This window comes from Dicentrarchus labrax, unplaced genomic scaffold (assembly GCF_905237075.1).
Source record: "Dicentrarchus labrax unplaced genomic scaffold, dlabrax2021, whole genome shotgun sequence".
Classification (NCBI taxonomy): domain Eukaryota; kingdom Metazoa; phylum Chordata; class Actinopteri; family Moronidae; genus Dicentrarchus; species Dicentrarchus labrax.
Window position 1 is genome coordinate 4,375,122 of NW_026136709.1, and position 23,610 is coordinate 4,398,731.

Sequence of the window (23,610 nt, forward strand, 5' to 3'; positions counted from 1 at the left end):
AACACACATAATGATTTTATTAGGCCCCACTTCATTAGCATCTGGGTTAGGGCCATAAAAACCCCACATTTACTTCGAATAAAATGGGTTCCTCATACACAAAAAATTAGAGGGTAATTTAACCAAAATAGTAAAAAGACATATTTAGTCACCAACCTCTGCATATGCAGATTGTTTTTGTTTTGTTTGACCACGTTTTGAGGTATCTGTCAGAGATTTCTGCCTCCAACACAATACAGGAGTAAATTGAAACTCCATTTGTGTTGCTCACAGAATTAGAATTAAAATGACTTTTGATGACAGCAACATCTATTTTCAAAAAACAATTTCCGCATTACGTCTAAAGAAAAATCAATAATTTTGATGGAGACTATGTATTTTGAAATGCAATGCCAACGTTAACCCCCCTCAGAAAAAAAACAAACAAAACTCTCTAAATTTTGTCTTATTATCTGTATTTTTCAAGTTTACTTAATGCATTGTCTGTAAATTTTTATTTTATACATGAAGGTTTGAATTCTTTCCTTAAGGATATAGTCTGATAATTGTTATTTCTTATTTATATTAAAAGACATCTAATTTTAATATGCCGGGTTTAAAAATGGAATCTATCAATAAAATACCTGTCATGTGTACATTATTTAATTTAGAATTCTAAAATAACTCCTCAGGGTGCTGAAACACCAACATATATATATAACAATATTTAAGGCCAATCTGTAATCCAGTTTTACCTACTGTAATAGTGACCATGGTCATCACTAACTTCGTGTTAACAGCACCCAGGCTCATTCAGATACAGCTTGTGCACACACAGACACAGACCATATTTTGAATACCAGCAGGCACAGAACCTTAAGGGAAGAATCACCTACACACAAACATGCACACAAACATGCACACAGACACAGACACAGACACAGACACACACACACACACACACACACAGCACACACACACACACACACACACACACACACACAGACACACACACACACACACACACACACACACACACACACACACACACACACACACACGGGCTTATCTGTGTGACAGATATGATAGCAACCTCAGTACCTTTAGGGCAGCGACAGCCGGGCTGACATTCGGTGTTGCCCTGGCACTCTATTCCCTGCTGAAGGTCTGAGCACCGCTGTGGACACTGGTTTGCACACGACACAAACTCCTGGCCCGGCGGGCACCCTTTTTCATCTGACAATACACAAACAGAAGGTCATGAATTTTTCCCATGATGCCGCAGGCATTTACTTCGCATAACATGGCACACCAAGAATGCTGATCACAGGCTGGGCTGACTTTTGGAACACAAAGACTTCCCTAGAAACATAGCCATATGCTGAATTAATGAGCAATCATCTCTGCACAGAATGAACTATCCTTGAGGTCACAGCAATCTGAACTCAACAGGCGTATGTGAACATGTTGGGTCTGTCTCACCGCAGGGTTTGGTGTTGCAGGGTTTGACCTGATTCTTCTCTCCTTCACACTTCTTCCCACCGTTCTTGGGCGGAGGGCTGGAGCAGGAGCGGGTGCGTATGGAGCGGCCGCCACCACAGCGCTTATCACAGCGGGACCAGGGACTCCAGCGAGACCAACCTCCATCCACTACAGCATGAACAAACAAACACGAACATCAGCACAGATTTAAAATGATACCAGTATTTCTGTAGGTTTTATACAAATGTACTGAACACTAAAGTTTATTACAACTAGGGTCTTATTTTCATGTTCTTGGCCATAATTTCTATTGGTTATGATAATGTATTCAAAGTCATTGCTTGCAAAAACTGACTTGATGGATACAATGGTATATTGCTGCAGACTGGAACTTTAAAAAGTACTGGTGTTGTGAAAAACTAGAATTATCCCTTTAATCCATTTCTAAAACAGAGACTAAGGTGTGTTTTTACAACCTTTCAGGCAGTGAGGCTGGATTATCCATCAAAAATGGGCAACAGACCTACAGGTTCACCATGTGGCAATTACTTGGTCATTTCATTCAAAATGATTCCACAAAAGCACAATATAAACTGAATTGACAGGGAACAGCGAGACACCCACATTATTTCATCTCATCTTGAAGGGGGAGACGTTTGAGTCCACAGTTTTGGCCACAAGAGCCCTTAGTTAGTTAAAATACAACTTACTACACAACAATAATGTAAATCTGATACTTATCACAAAAGTGGCTCACTGTAAAAGCCTCTACTGTTAGATTTTCTTAGCCTATCTTTGTGCTCAAGACAGGATGTATAGTGAGGGCTGATTGGTTGGCTGACCTCTGCAGGGCCTGATGTTACAGAAGCGATTGTCCAGGTTTCCTCCCAAGATGTCTTCACACCACGAGCCGTTGGTCCCGGGACTGTTGAAGGTTCGGATCCTCTGCTGTTGACCCACTCCACAGGACCGCGAACAGGAACTCCACTCCCCCCAGTCTGTCCATGAACAGTTCCTCTGCGCACAGTCAGGCCCTACACATACCTCGTCTCCATCTGGGAACATATTACACAAGTCATAAGATTGTTTGATACAGTAGTTGAACATCTGTGGGCTTACTCTAATTAATTGTAATACTTTGGTTAATTGCTGGTATCACAACTCCTTTTATATTTCTTACACCTTTCATTCCAGTTTACTTTAATTACAATAAACGTTTGTTTACGGCATTTATAGTTATGTGGCAATATTTATTCATTGTCACATAAAATGTAAATATTATAAATATTCAAAGTCAGAATAATGGCTGAATCATGAGAATGAGAATATTATTCATAACCTAGTCTCCCTAGCCTCTGCCATTTAGTTATCTTCCCTCACTACTCTGTTGTGTGTACACACACAGACGCACAATTCACACAAACTCATACACATAAACAACATTTTTTCTGAAAGGTATTCCCGTTTGTTTCGGCATGCACCCGTTGTTGGAATAAAAACTTTAAACACTCAGCCGGTCACATTTGAATAAATGAGATTGTATGTACACATACAACTTCACCCTATTCTCAAACAGAGTTGCAAAATAAAACAGCTTGCCTGTGCTGATCTCTTCTGATGTCTGTGCTGATCAGTAAATAAAACAGCGAGACCACTACAAAATCTGCTCTGTTGTCTCTGAGATAAGCATGGTTAAAAATCACAAACCAAATTACGACACAAATCCCAAACAGCAAACCAACAGATGTTATGGAACTCATTTTTTGTAGAGATCATTATGTGTATCATATGCTCGCTCACACACAGGCTGTTTATTTCTGCAATGGCAGTTTTCATTTTATCACAAAAGGAACTATAGCACTCTACTATTAGATACTTTACAGACAACAGTACCTTGCTTCAGTTCTCCCATATATATCTGACACTGTGGCCTCCTGTGTCCATAACCTCCAGGCTCCCATAGACTCTCATATTGATTGATTGATTTTCAGGAGATGCACTGTTTAATACTTTAAGGCAGCAAAATATAACAGGCTTACAATGTAAGCGAGCAGATGGTTTGTAAAATCTAAATTTAACTGCTACAAGGACATTGGGTTGCAACCACAGACTGTGAAAACAGCAAAGATAAGAGATAATGTGAGTCGCCGTACCTGGACACTGGGGCAGGTTACAGGCCTTCTCTTGGTGAGAGCTTCCGGAGCAGGGTGGTTTTATACACTGTCGATGACGGGACTTCATGGCTGGGCTGAGAGTATTAGTGCAGGTCTTCATGCAGGGAGTCCATAACGACCAGGGAGAGAAGCCAGCATCCTCATCTAAAGAAGATAGAGGAGGAAATAGGTAGAAGTCATTGAATGTTTTCTTTTGGTCTCATTAAAGAAAAGATGCTAGGAGACTAGATAAACATTACAAATTACAATAGCATGTACCATACAGGCAAATAAATTGTGAAGACCAGCAGGAGAGGAGAAAGCAAAAGGATGTGAAAGAAAAAGGAGAAAAAAAATACAGTGAATGAACAACAGAGAAGACCCTGGCTGGTATTAAACTTTGTATGGAGGGATAATTTACCTGGTAAAGCTGGTTCTTCTGTAGGGCCAACAATAACTGCCAACAACAAGCAAAAAATCAATATCAGTGAACAATTAGGCATTGGGCAACATATACTGTCTCTATTATGACTATTTATAATGGATGCAAATTAAAGACAGCCTTTTATAATTAAATAAAGTTTATGATTAAATTTAGTGTATAAACACTCATTCCAAACCAATCTCTTTTACTGCGACTGCTGGTCATTGAAACAAAGTGTCATTCCTTCCTTCCAACCCCGAACACACACATTACCTACAGTACCTACTACAACCAAACTAGCCCTTGTACCTGGGCAGTCAGGGGCCTGGCAGTACGTGGTTTCCTGGCGTGGCCCCTGGCAGTCTCTCCCTCCATGGGTTGGGGCAGGCTGTGTGCAGCCCCTGGTGCGAGTCTTCAGTCCAAGACCTCCACAGGACAGTGAGCAGGAGCTCCAGGAGCCCCAGGGTGACAGGCCGCCGTCGACTGGGCAATGCTCCAAGGAACAGTTCCACCTGCCATGTTCACAGCCGCTACAGGGAACAAAGGGGAGGAAGAGTAAGATGTGGTGCTATTGGTCGGAAGAGTTTGACAATGATGATGGAAAGATGACAGCTTTAAAGTTAGAAATGTGGACTTGGGGGCCCATTTTTTCAAATTCATAGTAAAGTATGTGTTTTTAATGTAATGCGCAGATATGCAGATATGCAGATATGTAGATAGAACCTATATATCCTTTAATTGTCCAGCAGTAGAAGACGGTGTCTTGACTGTATAAAAAAAAGAGTAGCTGCAAATAAGTCCAACATTTTCTGCTCACCATGTACTACAGTCATGGACCAGTGTGTCTCCAGACTGAAGTTCCACTCCCTCAGAGATGTTATGGAGGTGTAGAGATGAGACCGGTGCGACAGAAACACTCTGCAGAGAGGCCAGAAACTGTCTGTCCACCAGGCACGGACACTCCTGAAACACACACATTACATTAATTTTTTTTCTTTTTCCAATGCACACTCATTTTACAACAACACGTGTTCACTGGAAAACTTGAAGCAAGTAATTTTGGACTTTATTAAATGTTTTGGAAATATGTTACCTACATTTTGGTCCTTTTGTGTTGCAGGCTTAAATGGTAGTGTTATTCAGATGTATGATACAATGAATCTATCAGACTGCTAAAGGGAACCCACCTGCAGGCAGACTCCATGGTGCTGGTAGGTGTGTGGGGGGCAGTGGCAGCCTTCCTCGCAGCCATCAGAGTAGCAGCCCTCTCTGCCGCTGACCTGAGCGCAGCTGAACGGACAGCCTTCACCTCGTTCACACTCCCTGTACAACCTGCCAGGAGGGCAGCCCACTTCTGCATGCCAGCATCACAGCCCAGAGACACAGATTAAAAAATACTCAAAATCAGAGCTTGTCCACAAGGTTATCCTGGATCCTACAATTCCAATAACTTTGATGTCGTAGCTATAGGTATTCTACAGGAAACCCGGACTCACCGAGGCACACCTGGGTGTTGCAGGTCTTGCTCTGGCGGCTGAGGCCGCTGCAGGGTGGAGAGCTGCATACACGAAAGCGGGACTGCTGTCCTCCGCCACAGCTGACCGAACACACAGACCACTCAGACCAGGGGAGCCACGGGCCCTCCGAGTCTGGAAGCAAAAACATACTGAGAATCAAAGACACAACTGCATGGTAGATTAGGACATATTTCTAATGAAAGCATTGCGTGTTTTCTAAGCGCAATGTAAGAAATCAACTCCTCAATTACATTTGTGTGTTTGAGTCTACAAACTCAATTTCTGGATTGGTCAAACAGGACTACCTGTGCACAGGTGGATGTTGCAGTCTTTCTGCTTTTCAGCGACTCCCAGGCAGCCTCTCCCACCACTCTGAGGGGATGGGTTGTTACACTGACGTCTCCTGAACTTGACTCCTCCTCCACAAGGAAGCGTGCACTCAGTCCAGGCCCCCCATTGGCTCCAGCCTCCATCAACATGGCAACCAGGGACTGATTGACACTGCAGAACCCCTGCCTCACAAGAACTGAGATAAAGTGAGAAAGACAAGGAAACACAAAAATAAAGGAAAATAAATGTTTGATTTTTGTACATGAAATGTAATAAATTTTTTTTTTTTTTACAATAATCAAAGTGTTGTAGAGTTATTCAGTTGTGCTGTACCAGTTTTTGCAGTCACTGACGATGCTATCTCCTGGATTTGCAAACTGCCAATCAGATCCACCAAGCCATACTGATGATGCATTACTGGAATCTAGCCTGCTGGAAGTCATTACTATATCAAAGACAAAAATCTATTGATTAGGCTATTCTCTGAGTTCACCCATACAATGCAATCACTTCCATTAGCAACTGTCACATAAACAAACTGTGGATCTAACCAGTAGCAGAGCTGTTAAGGTATTTGCAGCGACACTCCTCCCTGGCCACACACACTCCATCCTGCAGAACCATGTCACCCGGACAACCGCAGGTCTTTCTGCACCCGGGGGAGTCCAAGCACTCTGTGTCACCATGGAGATCTGAACAGGAGCGAGGACAGGGCTTCCCACAAGGCCATTCTTCCTGGCCTCCGCCACACTCTGCAGAATGGTATAGTTTGAAGAGAATAACACATAGAGAGGAGTATTGAGTTTTAAGGTCTAGTATTCTGTTTAAGATAAAAGGAAACTTGAAACTGGCCAGACTAGACAGGGGAAAGTCAGCCTAATAAAATTAGTGGCAAGTGCAAACTAAAAGCTATCAAAGCTGGAATGAAAAACCAAGAAACTTCTTTATTGTGTGTTAATAAATGAAAAGCATTCCAGAAATAGATGATTGATGAAGTGCAGTGCCGGAGCCTGCTACTTTGCTGTTTATTAGTAACTCCTGTTATCATTCTGTGGGAGCTGGACATGCACAGGAACTTAGGAGGGAAGGGAGAGTTCAGCCAATGCAGAGAGTTCATTAATCTTCCCTTTCAGGCAGGCATTTTATTTTAACAGATCTTTTAGCTTTTTTTTAAAATTAAACTCAAGCAGACGCTTTTCTCTCTCTCAGGCTTCACCACATAGACAGATATAGAAATGCTAATGGCTACCACCTTGTTCCTATATATAATTTCTTTCACCTGAGGTAAAATTTCACTGTGATGGCTATAGAGTGACAGGAAGGGGGGGCATCAAAGGGCCACAGGTCAGAGTCAAACCCAACACTCAGCCTTCTTACATGGGGTTCCAGCTCTATCACCATCTTTTATCCATTTTTTCATCCAGTAATCTCCCTTTTGAAGTTTTCTACACAAATCCACAATTAATATACAGTCTTTTATTTTGCCAACCTGAGCAGATGGTGACGTTGTCATGGCAACTGCGCCTCTGCCTCCTCTCTCCAATGCAGGGCAGACCACCAAACCTGGTAGGAGGACTGTTACAATCCCTGGTGCGAGTGGACGACCCGGCACACCCATCACACTCTGACCACACTGACCAGGGACTCCACGAACCATGGACTAGAGGGAAAGAAAGAAGAGAGAAATGAAGAGAGAGACACAAACAAAGTATGTGTGATCATGTGAGAGTTAAGAATTGAAAAGGTGTAAAGAAAGTGATAACAAAGAGAAGTTATTTTTACCTACCTGCAGTAAAAGACATGGCAAGATAATAAAGACAGACATGTAGATACAAAGAACAGAAGCAGGAGACAATAAAATGGAAGCAATATAAAGGATAAAAGACAAAAAAAAGGAATGAAAGATATCAAAATGCCACTTTGTCAAGTCAAGATGGAGAACAGCCTAATATCTTAAAGAGAGGCTGATCTGGAACCTGTTTTCATTCTCAAGTTACTTAAAATATTAGTTTATTGGGGCTAAATAACCTAGGGCCTGTCATTAGCAACCAATATTAGTTATTACGAGTGTCTTACCTGGACAGAAGGTGATGACCGGGCAGGGCTGTCTTTGGATTTGAACTCCGACCCCACTGTGCATTTCCTGTTCTCCAGAGCAGGCCACTCCTCCAGCCATGGGCTCAGGACAACCACAGCTCCTGTAACGGGACACTGACTCTGCCCCACAGGTCCTGGAGCATGGAGTCCACTCTGACCACTCACACCAGCCACCAGACACTGGAAACACAAAGCAGGATGCAAAATTTACATTTATGGACTGTCCCCGGACATAGTTTCCCCACGATTTTCTGTCATATTGCTATTGTTTTTTGCATGGGTGCGTTCAAAAAGTTTGTCAAAGAAAAGCTGCACACAATTCAGTTAAAATGGTTTTATATGTTGTTTATTCATCATGCATAAGTTGCACTTTCTTCTAAACCTACAGAAAGTTACAGCTAATCTCACTCACCTGGACAGGGGTATCTGGTGCAATTAAGCCTCCCACCCTCACAAGTGCTGAAACACAGAGGAAACAGCAACATCATTATTTTCCTGTCCCTTTTTTCTGGATGTTAAACGTGGTCTACATGAATGAACAGCATTATTCTGACCAGTTGTTACATCCATCAGGGGCTTCAATGGTCTCCCCTGGTTCCAGCCTGTGTCCAGAGCTGAGATCAAGGCAGGGACAGTCTTCTCTCTCTACACAGACTGTCCCGTTAGCAGACAGGACCTTGCCCTCTGTACAGTAGCACCCTGGCTCACATTGCCACTCACAGTGCTGAGGGACAGGAAGAAAATTCCCTTATCATCACCAAAGTTCTTCATTTTTACCCACAAAGCATGACTTATTGTTGGTCAGTCGTACTGGGTGGAAACAGGAGTCATGTTCAGTGTGATACTCACAGCCAAGTCGTCACAGGAGCGAGGGCAGGAGGGACCACAGCTACTGAACACTGTGCCTGGGACTTGTGAGCATGGAGCCACTGAAAACATACACAATGACACACTGTCAAAACACATATAATTGACTGTGCACAAAACTCACAGGTAGAGCACACTGCCTCATGTACATTCTACACCCTGTGTAAACATACCTGGACAGTGGTTAGTGTTACATGCTATGACCTCAGTTCCCAGCCCCTCACAGTAGTTCCCCTCCCCCTCTGGACTGGGACTGTCACACTCTCTCCTCCGGCTTCGAACCCCCCCGCCACATGACTTGGTACACTCTGTCCAGTTACTCCACTGACCCCAGCCACCGTCACCTGGAAAGAGCCCAAACATTGTGATGAAACAGTGAAAATTAAAACAACTTCACAGCAATAAAGATCTATTTGCAGACGCATAAGATCTTGTGGTCTGACTGCACTGGGGAGTGGAAAATCTAATGGCAATATATTTAAATAACAGAGTGTTAGTCAATATAAATTAACACAAAACAAACTCACGGTCACATGGAGCTGTGACGCAGACTTGGTCCTCTCTGTGAGGTCCCAGACATGGCAGGCCACTGCCAGAGCGCTGGGGGCTAGAACAGAACCGGTACCGAGACTGGAGCCCTGCTCCACACGACACCGAACACTGACCCCAGGGAGTCCACATTGACCATCGGCCATCAACTGTAGAGTGTGTTTGCATTTGGAGGAACAGAACAAGAAAGATACAGTTGAACAATGAGGACAGTAAGAACATTTGCATGTTATTCATGTTACTTTTTCATGTTGTTTTGCATCTTTACAGCTTCACTGTCAATAATAACTGTTACTCACATTGGCTGTGATGGCAGCCAATTCATCAAGCATGAGTAGCATGCAAACTACTGTTATTGTTATGCAAACTATGTAAAACCAAACAATAGCAAACACTGTTTTCTACTTAAACAAAGATATGACAACAATGCACACAGAAAAAAGCAACAGTAGCTGTATTAAAGTAAAGATTTAATTCAATGACTTTTTGCCTACCATTGCAGCTGACCTGAGAGCAGTTTACCAGCCTCCCTGTTTCACATGTACTGAGATATAAACACACACAAGTTCAATCATAATTTTATCTCTTCTTTAAATTCAGTATGGCTCTTAGAACAATTCAAGAATAAAATCAGTTTTACAGACCAGTTGTTGCAGTCTCTGGGCACAATGTCTCCTGGGTTGTACTGCTCTCCATCCACATCACAACGACAGTCAGACTCAGGCACACACACACCATCCTGGAAACATGAAGGACCATCAACAATATGGCCGTGATTCTTATATGTGTGTGTGTGTGTGTGTGTGTGTGTGTGTGTGTGTGTGTGTGTACACTTGTTTATATTTAGCCACCTGCCCACCTGTTGGACAGTCCTGTGTGGACACTGGCAGCCTGGTGTGCAGTTCCTGTTAAGGTCCATTGTGAGATCTGTGCATGAGACTGCTCCCCTCACACACTGCTTCCACTCCTGGCCTGAAGGACAGACCCTGCCATCTCCTGACACAGCAACAGAGGCCAAGCAGAAATCAATGAAAACCCTCTCAAGTGTCATCAAAAACATCTGAACGCATTAAAAAAGTGGGAAAATCTGTTCATCTAATTTTATTACAAACTGGACATATGATGTTGCTCAAAACTCATAAGACAGAAGCTGCTTGATGCACCAAAGTAGGATATTCCAATCCAAAACAATATGTTCAGTATCATCCATTAATCTGGCAATGACATTAATTCATTAATTACGAATAAATTCTTTGTGCCTTCTTTTTTACTTTTTTACTACTCTTTTTCTTAGCATTGTTCACATGCTTTCCAGGGTAGGATTTGATATATTAGAATAAACATTACCATTTTTTATGGTTCCCTACGACAACATTGAAATCAAATTTCAATGGACATATTGAAGAAATCAAATTTCAATGAATTATCTGTGTTTTTTTCTACTTTCAACTTATTATTGTTGTTTTCTTGTGCAAATTTTTTTTAATGCAATAAATGTGTGTTAGAAGTTGTATAATAAATTCAGCTGTCTTGTTCAAGAGTACCCACTTATACAGTTCTGATACTATACGTGACAACATTGTTAGATGGGAGTGTAGGTCTTGCTGTACCGCAGGGCTGCAGATTACAGGCACTGAACTGCTGAGCAGTGCCGTGGATTCGGATAGGCCCACGAGTTCGGGTCCTGTAACCTCCTCCACAAGTCACTGAGCACTCGGACCACGCACTCCATGGCTCCTTTACACCTGTAGACACATCACACGTAGATACATCACACGTAGATTAACTTATTTGAATCTGTGGTTAATTTCTTTGAAACAAAACAAAACAAAACATGGATTATGTATATAATAACACCTCACCAAAGCAGGGTTCAATGCTGCAGGTATCAATCCCAACTCTGTCTCCTTTGCAGGGGCGACCCCCGGAAGCTGGAGGAGGATTGGTTCCCGAACGATACCGCCTTCTCACACCAACATCACATGTTCGACTGCAAGCGCTCCACTGGGTCCAGCTGCTCCAGCCACAGTCCACTGGGAAACACACAGAGGATAAAAGATAGAGAAAGACAGACAGAATGTAAAAAAAATAAGTGAGAATAAAAGTGTTAAATACAGCAAGAGACAAGGAGAAAGACAATTAAATGTACTTTCAAAACTGCAATTAACAGTAAAGCTGCTCACCAGGGCAGGGAGTTGTACTGCACTTCATTTCTCCATTAGTGCAGGTACTGTTTGAGATACACAATACACAACACGTGACGCTTGATTTAGGAAATGGCCGAACATTCCAACTCTCTACAATATTACTTTAAACTTTCAGGTAAAATTTGATCATCCAATTATAGACAGAGGGGTAATTTTGTCTGACAGTACCAGTTATTGCAGGCATCAACAGGCAGGGTGGCACCGGCTGGGTGCTGTTCCCCCTGGTGGTAACACGGGCACTGTGCCAGGGGCACACAGCTGCCATTGAGCAGGTAGAAGCCCAGGGCGCAATAGCAGCCGTCGTAACAGGCGGTGGCACACTGCACCTCTGTGGAGGTCATGTCCAAACACACCCGTGGACACGCACCTCCGTGAGCCTCACACTCTGCTGCTGTCATGTACACCATGCCCTCTGGACACACACCTGAGAGGAAACAAATGAAAATTGAATGGGGTTCATAAAATATTAGGAATACACTGCCAATACAAAATAACCACAAACACAATTTTATTATAGAGTAATATAATCCACACATACTACTCCACGGACTCAAGCTTGAGTAATAAGAAAACATGATGAAGTACCTGAGCAGGGGTGGGAGTTGCAGTCTCCTGTCTGTATGTGTGGCCCAGGGCAGCTGCTGCCCCCATGCTGTGGGGAGGGTGAACTGCAGTATCGTTCTCGTGTTTGGACACCAGAGTCGCACTCTGATGAACACTGAGACCACGGTGACCACGGTGACCAGCTGCCATTCACTGGAAGTATACAACTATAATTAGCTTTTCTTCTTGACCCTTAGACATAATTTGTGGAGAGTGGAGGACACTGTGGTTTCTGTGTGTGCTTCTGTATCTGTAATACCTGGACAGTGAACAGTGTTACAAGGCTCTTGCTCCTCGTTGTCTCCATCACAGGAAAATTCCAAGTGCGTGTGGTTGGAGGGTGTGAGCGTATGGTTGCAGCTGCGGAATCGGCGTCTGATTCCAACATCATCTACATGGTTGAAACATGTCTTACTACACTCTGACCAGGTGGTCCATTTACTCCATACTCCATCTGGTAGCACTGCATAGGACAAGGACAAAGTCAGCATATCACCCATAGGTAATGAGTATGCAAGTGACTTACAAAACTAGGATACTAGCCTGAGACTGAGCATTAAAGTACCTGCAGAAAGGCTTCTGTAATTGTTGCTTATGACATTAAGATCTACAGTAAGTGGATAGAAGCCCACATGCTATTAAAAATGAAGGGCAAGTTTGCTTTTATATATTATATACACATTTATTTTAGTGCAAGATCCAATGCAGCAAACACTTTGATTTGTTAGAATATAAACCTAACATTACAAATGAAAAATCCCATGAAAAGATTTTGTGTTAAAGAAATCCCTAATCTCAGTTTGACTTATCTTGAAAAAAAAACTACACACTGGGACAGAATTAGTGTTAGCATTAGTGGTATACCGGGGAAGCAGGGGCTGGAGCAGCGGCGGGCTTCAGACGAGTCTTCTGGACAGGGTTGGATTCTGACTGCTCCAGCTGGGTTCACTGGAGACCTGCAGAGACAAAGTGATAAATACTCCTGGTCCAAATCTAATAGTTGGTGAGTGAGTATAAAAAAACTTTGGTCAAAAAAAGTGCATTAAACCTGATTTAAACTTAGAGTAACAATATGCATAGTGAAACTCAGTTGTTCCAGCAGCAAGTGAAAAGATCCAGAATTATATCTCTGAATACTTAATGTGAGCAGTTACAAACTCTAACTAACTTAGAGTTAGAGGTTTTAAGGGTATTATTAGAATGTACACAAAACCACAAACAGAGTAAATAAGTCAAGAATAGGCACAGAATTAAAGGGGAAAGGGGGTCTTATGGAAAATGAATGAGGCTGAGTAAGGCCTTTGTTTGCTGTTTGACTTTTACAATGAGTAAGGTGCTTTACAAATATACTGAATTAAACAGGCTCACCTGTAACGTTGCTGTAGCCCCAGACCACAGGTTACATCACATGGTGACCATGACGACCAGGCTGACCAATGACAGGTCACCATACAGCTGGATGTGTCGCAGGTTACTTGTCCATCTCTGCAAACACTATTGGGGCAAAAACTGCATTACTACACTTTTCTATTTTTTTTCAAATCACTCAATTAGGCAGCAGTCCAGTGACATTACTGGGAAAAACCTGAGTGATTTTTTAAAAAAACTTTTCCAACAACTGATAATTATGACACCTCAGACAAAACAGTTTTATGACATTAAAATAAACTAAAAGTAATTACGCATAACTGACTAGATAGCATTCTAGAAATAGCCTCAATTATGTTATGAAAACAAGGCTCTCTTTCAAAGTAGAAAATAACAAATGAATGACTCTCTTGTCTCTCACCATGTGGTACACTGGTCCCTGACTCTCTCTCCTGGCTGCAGTGTTTGACCGTCCCAGAGACAGACACATTGGCTGGCATTCACACATTGCCCACCCTGAAGGTACAGACCATCAGAACAGCGACACCCTGGAGGAGACAGAATAAAGGTCTTAACCAGACTTTCAGCTACAAGTGAATGAGCCTTTGTGAGATACTATCGTCAGAGAATAAAGATCCCGGCATTGCTTCAATACAGGTTTGAGGCTTTTGCAACAATTTGACAGAACATATTAAATTGCAAAACCAGTGAATCACAGTAAGGACTCAATAGACAACAGAACAAAGACCGGTTCATTTATTCTTACTCTTAAGTCCTCCTTTTTGTTTAACTTTATTTAAGTGGAACAGCAAGAAGCCTGTTTGATTTGGCAACAATACCCAAAAAACATTAAACATTTATAACTTATAATTTATCTCGACCACTATCACAATGACTACACAAGCATATAAAAGAGCCATTATTATGTACTTGCGTTATGTGTAGAAATGAATACTGACTGGCCACAAGTTTGTACTTCAAGGTAGGAGACCACCCAGTCTCAGAAACTACCAAAACGTACCTCAATGTCTCATATTTACATGACATTATAAAGCATACAATGACACCCCATCACCTCCAATGTGTCCTACCAGATATACATGCTGCAGTGCAGTTGTTGGTCAAGCTGAGATGTGAGCATGTAGGAGGACAGGGCTCCACCCTTCCAGCCTGGCAGTCTGCCTCAGTCACCAGCACCATGCTGTTGACACATCCTGAACAACCAAGCAGGGCACAGACATAATTAGGAGAGTTTATCATGTAGAAATGTAATTACAAGGTGTTCAAGGCAAGAGTATTGGACCACCATCCTCAAGGAGGAAGGAAACAACACAATTTACAGTCTGACAGATTGTGAGTCACCTGTCTGTGTGCCTATGTCTTTGGAGCAGGGTTGGCTGTTGCAGCTCTGGCTCTGCAGGGTCATGCCCTCACAGTCCCGCCCACCGTTCTTGGGAGGAGGAGCAGAGCAGGTTCTGTTCCTCTGCCTGATACCACCACCACACTGAGCGTCACACTCCGACCACTCTGTCCACTCTGACCAATGACCATCCACTACAAGAGGAGACAGGGGAGAGTGACATTAAGATAACCATTAGATAACGTGAAAGATGCATCCTGGTTGGCATCAGGCTCAGGAAACAGACCTGGACATGCTCGAGGGAAACAGGCTCGACTGTCGAACTGAGCTCCACCACAGGCCCCTCCGGGCAGAGCCTCCCTCAGTATGTCCCTCTGTCGGAACAAGGAGCCCAGACCACAGGACACACTGCATGCACTCCATGCTGTCCATGCGGACATGATGCAGTCCACTACAGGAGAGGAGCGATAAAAGGATTTAACCAAAATATCAATATTTCTTTATTTCTGACTTTTTACCTCTTTTAAGGTGGGCATATATCTTACCACAGTCTTTCTCATCTGATCCATCCACACAGTCCCTCTGCAGGTCACATCTGCGGTCCAGGTGAACGCACTCCCCACTGGCACAAGAGAATTGCTTGGTAGAACACGGGCTAGGCACTGGTGTGCCTTGTGGAGTCACTGCTGGTCTGGCTGTGGTGCCTGATAAGACATTAAAGTTTTTCCAGGAATAACACATAAATTATTATTTATTCCAAAAGATTTACTTCAGATCATATTTTGCATGTGTGCAAGATACATCATGACACTATATATCTTCAATATGGTAACAATATTATCAAATCTAACTTCTCTAAACTGACAGAGTTTGTAAAAAGTATTTCTGATTCCATTCTTCTGTATTTCCACCCCTGACAGGTTGTTGATGCATACCACAGCGTTCTTCATCTGACCCGTCCAAACAGTCCCGTCTGCCATCGCACACCAGCGCAGAGTCAACACAGCCAAATGACCGGCATGCATACTGGCCTTCCACGCAAAGCACTCTGGGTAAGCCACCATCATGGGGGGTTGTAGCAATCCACGTGGCTGTAAACGAAAATAAAGGTTACAATATATGTCTATTTTGTATAAAGTGTTAGTCCATGGGTCATGTCTGGTTGTAGGATAACTAGCAAGGATGTTGTGTCTCTAACCTTTTGTGGTTTGCAACCCAGGTCTTCCAGAATGGGGGGTTGTGGTGTGGTGAAGACCAGGATGACCTGTGACCCCTGGGCTAGCCATACTAGGAAGTCCACCTTGGGACCCGGTGGTATGGAGGCCTGGCGCACCTGTTGTACTGTCTCTGTGGAAACCTGGTCTCCCCATGGAGGTGGTCTGGTTCTGCAGGCCTGGAGAACCTCTGGTTGGAGCCGTACCTGAAGAAGACCACGAGGAAGATAAGACATAACTAAAGACATGGAAAAATAAAAATAAAGGAGTATGAATCATTTTCAGCTATTCTCCTTAGGAGACAAACAATTGGTGGTGTGGCTTGACTCAGTGGAAGCACTCAGCTCTCACCACAGTTGATCTCATCAGAGTGGTCCTTGCAGTCTGGTCGACCATCACAAAGCACAGAGACAGACACACACTCCTCACTGTGCTGGCATGCAAACTGGCCTGGATTACAGCGCTGCACAGTTACTTTTCCAACACCAGAGGGAGCTGTGGTTACACTGCTGGGGGTCACCAGCTCATCTAAAAGAGCAGAAGGAAAGCTTGTTTCATATTAGCGCTGATGTGAAGTAGTTCTGTAGTAGTATGCAAGAGGAACTGGGTCCTGAGAATTTGGATTGTTACTGTTGTTGTTATTCCTCACCTCCTCTGCAGCCTAGGATCTCTGCACGCAGGTAGAAGGTGTGTCTGAACTCCACAGGGATGATGCGCAGGTAGCGAGCTCTGACCAGCCGACCGAGCCAGCGGGTTACAGGGCTCCTGGCCACCATTCGCACCTCAAACACCTAGACCACAACCAAGAGGACACTTCTACATGAGTACATGCAATGACAAGAACATTGGATTTTTCTTTTTATCTACCATGTATGAACACATTCATAAAATATGAGGATATATGTAAATGGACATTCATATTTAACATCAGGTTTTCTCTGCAAATAACTACAAATACCTTAGCAGGGCCACCAGGCTTCCCATCCTCACTATAGTCTGTGAAGAGGCTGCTGTGCAAGGCGAAGGCCAGGCGGTATTTGGTGAGGTAACCCCACATGCGTTCACTGCCCTGGGTCACCACCCCTGACACCCATGTGGGCTCCAGGAAGTCCACCTGAAAATATGGCTGGGGATCTGAAGGCAAGGGGCTCCATCCAGGCTCCATAACCTGACTGCACAGAAAATGATATAATCTGTGTTTGTTACTTTCTCTTAACAGCAACACATTTAGGGCTTTTATGTCCATGCAGATAACCACACCAAATGGTCAGGCTATTATAAGCTTTAGGGTCGACAACCATACAAAGATCAGATCACTCACACATTAGGGACAATGTTTAGTCGCCCAGCATCAGCAGGGTTGTTCTCACGATGTGAGGATGAGGTCAGCTGACCATATCGAATTCTTCCATCCTCCAGTCCAAGGGGAGAGGAGCAGATGCCTACAGAATATGATGAATTTTAATACAGTCCAAAAGACCCAGTTTGGCAAACTGAACACTTCTAACAAATTTGCTCTGCAGCAATATTAGCTGCAGCATAAGAACATTAACAGAGGCTGCTGTTCAATTCAAAGTACAAAAATAAATCCATCTAAACTGCATTTAACACTCACCACGATATCCTGGGCTACCACCCTGTAAATACATTAGAAAATAAATTAAGTGTACATTGATAGCACCTATGTAACTTTGTACAGCTGTAATCTTTGGGTCTTGTCTAATTCCGTCTACAAGCAGTTTTATTACTATTGCAATGAGGGGTGGGAAATACTTACTACCATTCAAGATGATCACATGCTTTTTTTAGTCATCACTGATAAATCTTTCTCTAAAACTATGCTTTTTCTGCAGAATTTGGAGGAACTCATGGCTAAATGAAGTGCTTTCTTACCGTTGGTGTTACAGCAGGATGAGTGACAGCAGCCATGGATGGAGTCCGGAGAGGAGAAGGGGTGGGTGTGTGTGGTCTGTGAATTAGCACACAACAATAAAGAGGAGAAAGTACCTAAAATCCTTCTTGATTTCTTCTGAACACAAAGAGTTTGTGAGATTGAAAGCAGAGCTAAGTAAACAGAGATGAGACAAAAAGTAAGAAGCAGAATTCAGGAGTGGATTACCAAAATTGATTTGTCAATACAATAATTAGCACAACTATAACTACCGCTGCTATAAATAATAATAATGCCCTTCACCTGTCTGACTGGGTGGTGATGTGGTCGGGGGGATGGCAGCCAATTTCATCCTCCCCTTTGGGACAGTGGGGAATCCCATCACACCGATGCCTTACCTCAATGCAGCCCCCTGGTGGGGGGCAGGAGAACTGACCAGCAGGGCAGCTGCGTGGACTGGTGGGTGTAGGCGATGGCTGTGTACCTGAACGTGGGGAATGGTCAGACTAAGTAAGAATGATGGCGATTGGTTTTGGTATGTGTGACTTAGAAAGCTCACGAAAGAAAACTAAAACGACCAGGATCTAATGCAAGGCAAAAGATGGCAGTTGAGAGTGTAAGTGACTTTCCTTTCCACCGCATCCCATTAAAAAAATATAAAACGCATGGTACTTATAGAGTAAATAAACAACGTTGTGTTAGGTTGGAAAGCTCACCACAGTACATCTCGTCTGATCCATCTCCACAGTTATTGACCCCATCACAGACAACTCCCAGTGGACCTGCTGGCACACAGCGACCATTTTTACACTGGAACTCCTTCTCTCTGCATCCACCTACTGGGGAGACTGGGGAGGGAGGAGTAGGGGTAGTCAACCAGCGGTAACCTGGCAGAGAAGAGAGGAGAGCATTTTAGAATCACATATGTACACAAAATCATGTAACACCAGCAAACTACCATTAAACTAACCATCTCCACAACCCATAATCTCAAGTCGAAGATAGATGCCATTCTGGAAGTCATGTGGCAGCAAGCGGACAAACTGAGCTGACACCATCCTGTCTAGTCGGCTCTCTGCCACCCCTCGATCATCATGGTTACCATGAAAAACCTGACAGGAGAATGTTAATCCATCAATTTCAAGATCTGAAAAAGCAACGACAAACAGCCTTCGATGCATATGTGATATGATTAAAGTTTAACAGACTTGGTTTGATGTCTCACCTTGGCTCTCGGCCGGGCATCAGTGACTAGCTCTTTGTAAGTGTACCACTGTCTGCCATCTTGGCTGAACTGGAGGTAGAAGCTGGACACGAAGGTGCCAAACACACCACCACCCTGAGTTAGCACACCTAGAGAGATAGCATTTCATTGATTTTACTGATACACATTAGATAATCTCACATAGGAATTCCCTTTTAGTACCAAGTACACTCAATCGGCATCTCCATCTCTATTTGTTCTAAGGCCCCTGCATGAAAGTTAGTGATTACCAGTAATGTTGTATGGTTTCAGCAGGTCTATCTGTAGATAGGGGCTCTGTGTGTTGCTAGTGTGTCCCTCAGGGCTCCGCTGTGGTAGGTCCTTGTACTCCTCAGGTTCTGGACTCCAGCCCTGCAGATAAAGGTTTGACTGATTACACCTCATGCTTGTGTTGCAGCAGCAGTTTTGATCTTCAGTATGCTAACATGCTCACAAGGACAATGTTAACATACAGATATTCAGCAGGTTATGTACCATCTTGGTTTAGCATGTTAGCATGATAACATTATTGCTGATTAACACTAAACACAACAAAGTACAGCTGATGGAAGCGGTCACAACGACATTTCACTCAATGCTGCTTGTGACACTAGAGGGTGTCTGTGCCTAATGTATGTCAATCCATCCGATAACTCTAGACTAATGTGGTAGAGGGGCTGCCATTTTCATCCTCAAAGCCACACCGCTAGCATGGCTAAGAAACAAGGAACACTGTTTGGTTTTTTAAATCAAAGAAGGACTGTGAAATCTACCATGAAGCATCCCTTACACAAGAACATTAAGGTCAAGGAGCTAATGTCAGATATTGAGCGGTCAAAAGCAGAAGACCGATATATACTGAGCACCTGACAAGTGTGAGAAGAGCAGTTTTGAAAAGCATGTATTCAAATGTTTTACATTTCTAATGTCAGCAACTTGTAAACCATTTTATTGCTCACCCCAGTTTGAATAAATGTCTCCTTCAGTTAAAAATATTTAATTTGGGCCTTGCTACAGTGATATTAATAAAAAATGTATTTGATCCATTCTTGTAGGGTTTTGTTTTTATTTATTTTTTTCAAAGGTCAGGGTCAGCGACAGAACAGCAGTCTTGGAGTATGAGGGGATTTAGGAACTTGCTCAAGGGCATTTCATCTGGATTCATCTGGCTGTATTGAATAAATATATCATTAGGCTTGGTTTACCTGGAGGTCCCTATGGGGGTCCCATCCATGGAGGCGACCTGCCTCAGGCGGGTGACCAGTCTGCTGTGATGAGGCACTGAAACTGGAAGCTGGGAGAAACTGAACACCCAGAGGAGACCAACACTCATCTGAACAAAAGAAGAGACAAGGTGAGATTTGATGAAAATTACAATGAGCGGAAATAAATTAACCATTCATAATAAATGCAGAAATGAAAGCCAAAATGCTCTAACTTGTGAAACTGCATGACCAACTGATCATATGAAAAAGACACAAACCTCCAGGAGGAAGTGGATATGTGGGAACCAGAGGTGTAGTGCCCTCTCTTGGCTTGGAGGTCACAGTGACGGGGCTAATTGTCACAAGAATGGTGTCATTTCCTCCTACAGGGGTGTTGTAGAATAAAAAGATGAATGTCAGACTGCACTTACTTTAATATTGCAATGTTTGTAACAATGAATTGGACCTCATATTTTGAGTTCTGCAATGTTGTTGAGGGACCAAATGAAAAGGATCTTTATTTAGTTTTTATTTTACTTATCACTTTCATTTTCTTCATCTTCAAAAGCTCGTTAATCTATTTTTAAGCTCATACAAAGAAGGAATACTACTACCAGTAATCTTTACATATACTGGCACAAAAGGTTTGAGACTATTAAGGTAGTGTTCTCTTTAACAGATACAGTAAAAAAAAAAAAAAAAAAAGAAAATCTTCTGAACATGTGAATTATGTCTGTGGTTACAAGAAGTGGTAGGGGGCAGGGTCTCCTCTCTCTGCCCTGAACTGGAAGAATGTGTGAGCTTTATACAGTACTAGCAACCTTACAACAGAGGACAAAGGGTGATTCTGAGTGTTTGTCATTTATTTAGATTAGCGTCATCTCTGACATTAGTGAACATTAGTAACCATGGAGTGCAGTTACTTGTGTATAATTTTTGAATGCCAATCATTTTATTCACCATTAAACAAGCCAACATTTTATCAGTGCAGAATGACAAACAGTTATGATTTTACCTTGGCAGTAACAACACCTGTCTTCCTCTCCAAGCACCAGACTTTGGCCCTGCACAAACAAACCAACATTCAACCTTTGACTCAGTCACACGTGTGGTGGAGTTGCTATGGGACATAACTATGTAAAGGAAAAGCAAAGGATGCAGAGGAAGCAGAGCTGTGGATCATGACGGGGAGTGCGTGGGTTAGATTGTTTACATGAGATAAGATTGAAACATAGATGAATTAAAGGCACACACAGTCACATCCTCAAATAAATGTGCAAATGTACCAATGTAGTGAATAATATTTCCATAAAACATGGGCACACATTCAAGCACATACAGTAAGTGTGTTTACAGAAATGTGTAAATGCACGAGTCACACACAGTTCTCTTCTTACCTGTGGGCATCCACTGACAGCGTATGGACAGTAGAGGGAGCACTGCACTGTGAGGTTGGGCAGACAGTGACATAATTGGCAGGGGTCTGACCTCCATCTGTCTCCCACAGCATGGGACTGACCCTGGTACTCACACTCATCACAGGGGTCTGTCTGGCACCTGCACACACACACACACACACACACACACACACACACACACACACACACACACACACACACACACACACACACACACAGAGAGAGACATGGAAAATGCATGCAGGAATAATGGGATGCATTTGTGTTTGCTCATAAGTGCTTGGTCTCTACGACAAAAAGAAATGATTTCACCAGGAGAGCATGAAAGTTTTCAGTAAATTCTTATTTCCACTTTTTACTTGATTTTGAGATGTTCTGTACAAAAGGCTTTTTTGTGCCATAAGGTGGCTTGCATTTTAATTATCCTGGACACACTAGTTTTTTTGGGTAGCATTACATTGGGTCCAATCCAAGTATCCATGAGTAGAAGTGAAGTAGTGTAGAAATAGAAACAGTAAAAGTAGTTAAAAGACCCAATGAGGAGAGGCTACGTACCGACGGGCTTTCCTGTAAATTCCTCTACATGTTCTCCCGTCTCCGTGCTTGGTGGGATTGTTTGGGCTGCGGAACGACCACTGGACACTCTGAACACCACAAGGCCCCAAACACTCTCCCCACTCAGACCACGATGACCAGCCACAGTGCACTGCAGGAAGACAATGCCGACTGTGTATGACGGCTCAGACTTTAAGGCAGATGAAGAACGATACCCAGTGTGTGGGTAACAATCAGCTGTAGATTTATTTCTGACCTTGAAATTAAGTCACCAGACTTCAGAGACAAACTCACCTGAACAGTCTGGGTTAGGCTGGCATCTCTGAGGCCTTCCTCTCTCACAAACACAAATCTCACAGTCCACCTTCATCTGCTGGCCCGGCCAGTAACGCACACCTGCCACCTCACAAACACACTCCTCTGGTAACACGCACTGTTGCATATGGCTCATCACCTGGCCCTCTAGACACCAACAACCTGAAGTAAGAGGCACATTAATTGAAAAAAGCTTGTGAAAGAAATGTCAATTTCAAAAATGTGTTTAGAAAACAGAATATTCCAGATTCCTCCTGACTGACCCGAAGAGCAGGGTGCTGTTGGATCACAGGTTGTCCCACTGCTGATGTGGGCGCAGGACATCGGGCAGGGAGCACAACTGTGTCTCACCAGCCCAGTGGGACAGCTGGTGTTGGCACACCCATCATCAGGACACGGCTCTGTAGTGGGAACGGGAAGAAAATGAGTGAAGTTCATTTTCTTTTTTTTATCTTTTAATCCTGCTTAGCATTCCCACTTTCTTTGCTATTGTTGCTTCTTGATCAGATCAATTTTTAGAATTGAAACCACCATCAGATACGTTTTGAAGCAACAATACCTGTTCCATGAATACGCTGAAATTCTAATGGCACACATTTTCTCATTTGTCTTTAAGGGTATCAATTCATAGAGATAGATAGGTATGTTTTTTTGATCCAGGTTTTGGGATATCCATCTTTGAGATTTCTACCTCCACTCCAGTATATTGTAGCTGAATAGAATTTTGTTTATGGTGCTCACAGCAATAGAAAAAATACAATTTTAAAAGTTCTAAAAGCAACTTATCTTTCCTGAGAGTCCTGGTTACTCTGGAAAATCATTTTTTACTTCAA

General features: G+C 43.0%; 1 protein-coding gene across 1 annotated transcript in view; it reads right to left on the bottom strand.

Annotated features, from left to right (window-relative positions):
• Positions 1 to 23,610, bottom strand: part of sspo (SCO-spondin) — a 74,660-nt gene that overhangs the window by 25,393 nt on the left and 25,657 nt on the right. The window contains exons 37-91 of the mRNA XM_051411541.1: positions 23,041 to 23,178; positions 22,757 to 22,939; positions 22,463 to 22,613; positions 21,887 to 22,046; positions 21,505 to 21,553; positions 20,768 to 20,872; positions 20,490 to 20,617; positions 19,536 to 19,656; positions 19,267 to 19,394; positions 19,012 to 19,153; positions 18,758 to 18,928; positions 18,345 to 18,525; positions 18,044 to 18,119; positions 17,766 to 17,787; positions 17,472 to 17,592; positions 17,109 to 17,322; positions 16,800 to 16,941; positions 16,502 to 16,678; positions 16,135 to 16,356; positions 15,872 to 16,027; positions 15,482 to 15,640; positions 15,223 to 15,387; positions 14,939 to 15,130; positions 14,668 to 14,790; positions 13,998 to 14,124; positions 13,577 to 13,702; positions 13,073 to 13,164; positions 12,468 to 12,671; positions 12,191 to 12,361; positions 11,774 to 12,029; positions 11,582 to 11,628; positions 11,261 to 11,431; positions 11,009 to 11,143; positions 10,258 to 10,394; positions 10,043 to 10,137; positions 9,893 to 9,942; positions 9,377 to 9,547; positions 9,023 to 9,193; positions 8,832 to 8,911; positions 8,537 to 8,706; positions 8,395 to 8,441; positions 7,962 to 8,162; positions 7,375 to 7,545; positions 6,437 to 6,637; positions 6,219 to 6,330; positions 5,861 to 6,081; positions 5,535 to 5,687; positions 5,226 to 5,392; positions 4,856 to 5,001; positions 4,348 to 4,568; positions 4,036 to 4,071; positions 3,615 to 3,779; positions 2,304 to 2,516; positions 1,462 to 1,629; positions 1,081 to 1,215 (exon numbers count right to left, since the gene is read on the bottom strand). Of these exons, the coding sequence (XP_051267501.1) occupies positions 1,081 to 1,215; positions 1,462 to 1,629; positions 2,304 to 2,516; positions 3,615 to 3,779; positions 4,036 to 4,071; positions 4,348 to 4,568; positions 4,856 to 5,001; positions 5,226 to 5,392; positions 5,535 to 5,687; positions 5,861 to 6,081; positions 6,219 to 6,330; positions 6,437 to 6,637; positions 7,375 to 7,545; positions 7,962 to 8,162; positions 8,395 to 8,441; positions 8,537 to 8,706; positions 8,832 to 8,911; positions 9,023 to 9,193; positions 9,377 to 9,547; positions 9,893 to 9,942; positions 10,043 to 10,137; positions 10,258 to 10,394; positions 11,009 to 11,143; positions 11,261 to 11,431; positions 11,582 to 11,628; positions 11,774 to 12,029; positions 12,191 to 12,361; positions 12,468 to 12,671; positions 13,073 to 13,164; positions 13,577 to 13,702; positions 13,998 to 14,124; positions 14,668 to 14,790; positions 14,939 to 15,130; positions 15,223 to 15,387; positions 15,482 to 15,640; positions 15,872 to 16,027; positions 16,135 to 16,356; positions 16,502 to 16,678; positions 16,800 to 16,941; positions 17,109 to 17,322; positions 17,472 to 17,592; positions 17,766 to 17,787; positions 18,044 to 18,119; positions 18,345 to 18,525; positions 18,758 to 18,928; positions 19,012 to 19,153; positions 19,267 to 19,394; positions 19,536 to 19,656; positions 20,490 to 20,617; positions 20,768 to 20,872; positions 21,505 to 21,553; positions 21,887 to 22,046; positions 22,463 to 22,613; positions 22,757 to 22,939; positions 23,041 to 23,178 (7,986 nt within the window). The remainder of the gene's footprint in view (positions 1 to 1,080; positions 1,216 to 1,461; positions 1,630 to 2,303; positions 2,517 to 3,614; positions 3,780 to 4,035; positions 4,072 to 4,347; positions 4,569 to 4,855; positions 5,002 to 5,225; positions 5,393 to 5,534; positions 5,688 to 5,860; positions 6,082 to 6,218; positions 6,331 to 6,436; positions 6,638 to 7,374; positions 7,546 to 7,961; positions 8,163 to 8,394; positions 8,442 to 8,536; positions 8,707 to 8,831; positions 8,912 to 9,022; positions 9,194 to 9,376; positions 9,548 to 9,892; positions 9,943 to 10,042; positions 10,138 to 10,257; positions 10,395 to 11,008; positions 11,144 to 11,260; positions 11,432 to 11,581; positions 11,629 to 11,773; positions 12,030 to 12,190; positions 12,362 to 12,467; positions 12,672 to 13,072; positions 13,165 to 13,576; positions 13,703 to 13,997; positions 14,125 to 14,667; positions 14,791 to 14,938; positions 15,131 to 15,222; positions 15,388 to 15,481; positions 15,641 to 15,871; positions 16,028 to 16,134; positions 16,357 to 16,501; positions 16,679 to 16,799; positions 16,942 to 17,108; positions 17,323 to 17,471; positions 17,593 to 17,765; positions 17,788 to 18,043; positions 18,120 to 18,344; positions 18,526 to 18,757; positions 18,929 to 19,011; positions 19,154 to 19,266; positions 19,395 to 19,535; positions 19,657 to 20,489; positions 20,618 to 20,767; positions 20,873 to 21,504; positions 21,554 to 21,886; positions 22,047 to 22,462; positions 22,614 to 22,756; positions 22,940 to 23,040; positions 23,179 to 23,610) is intronic.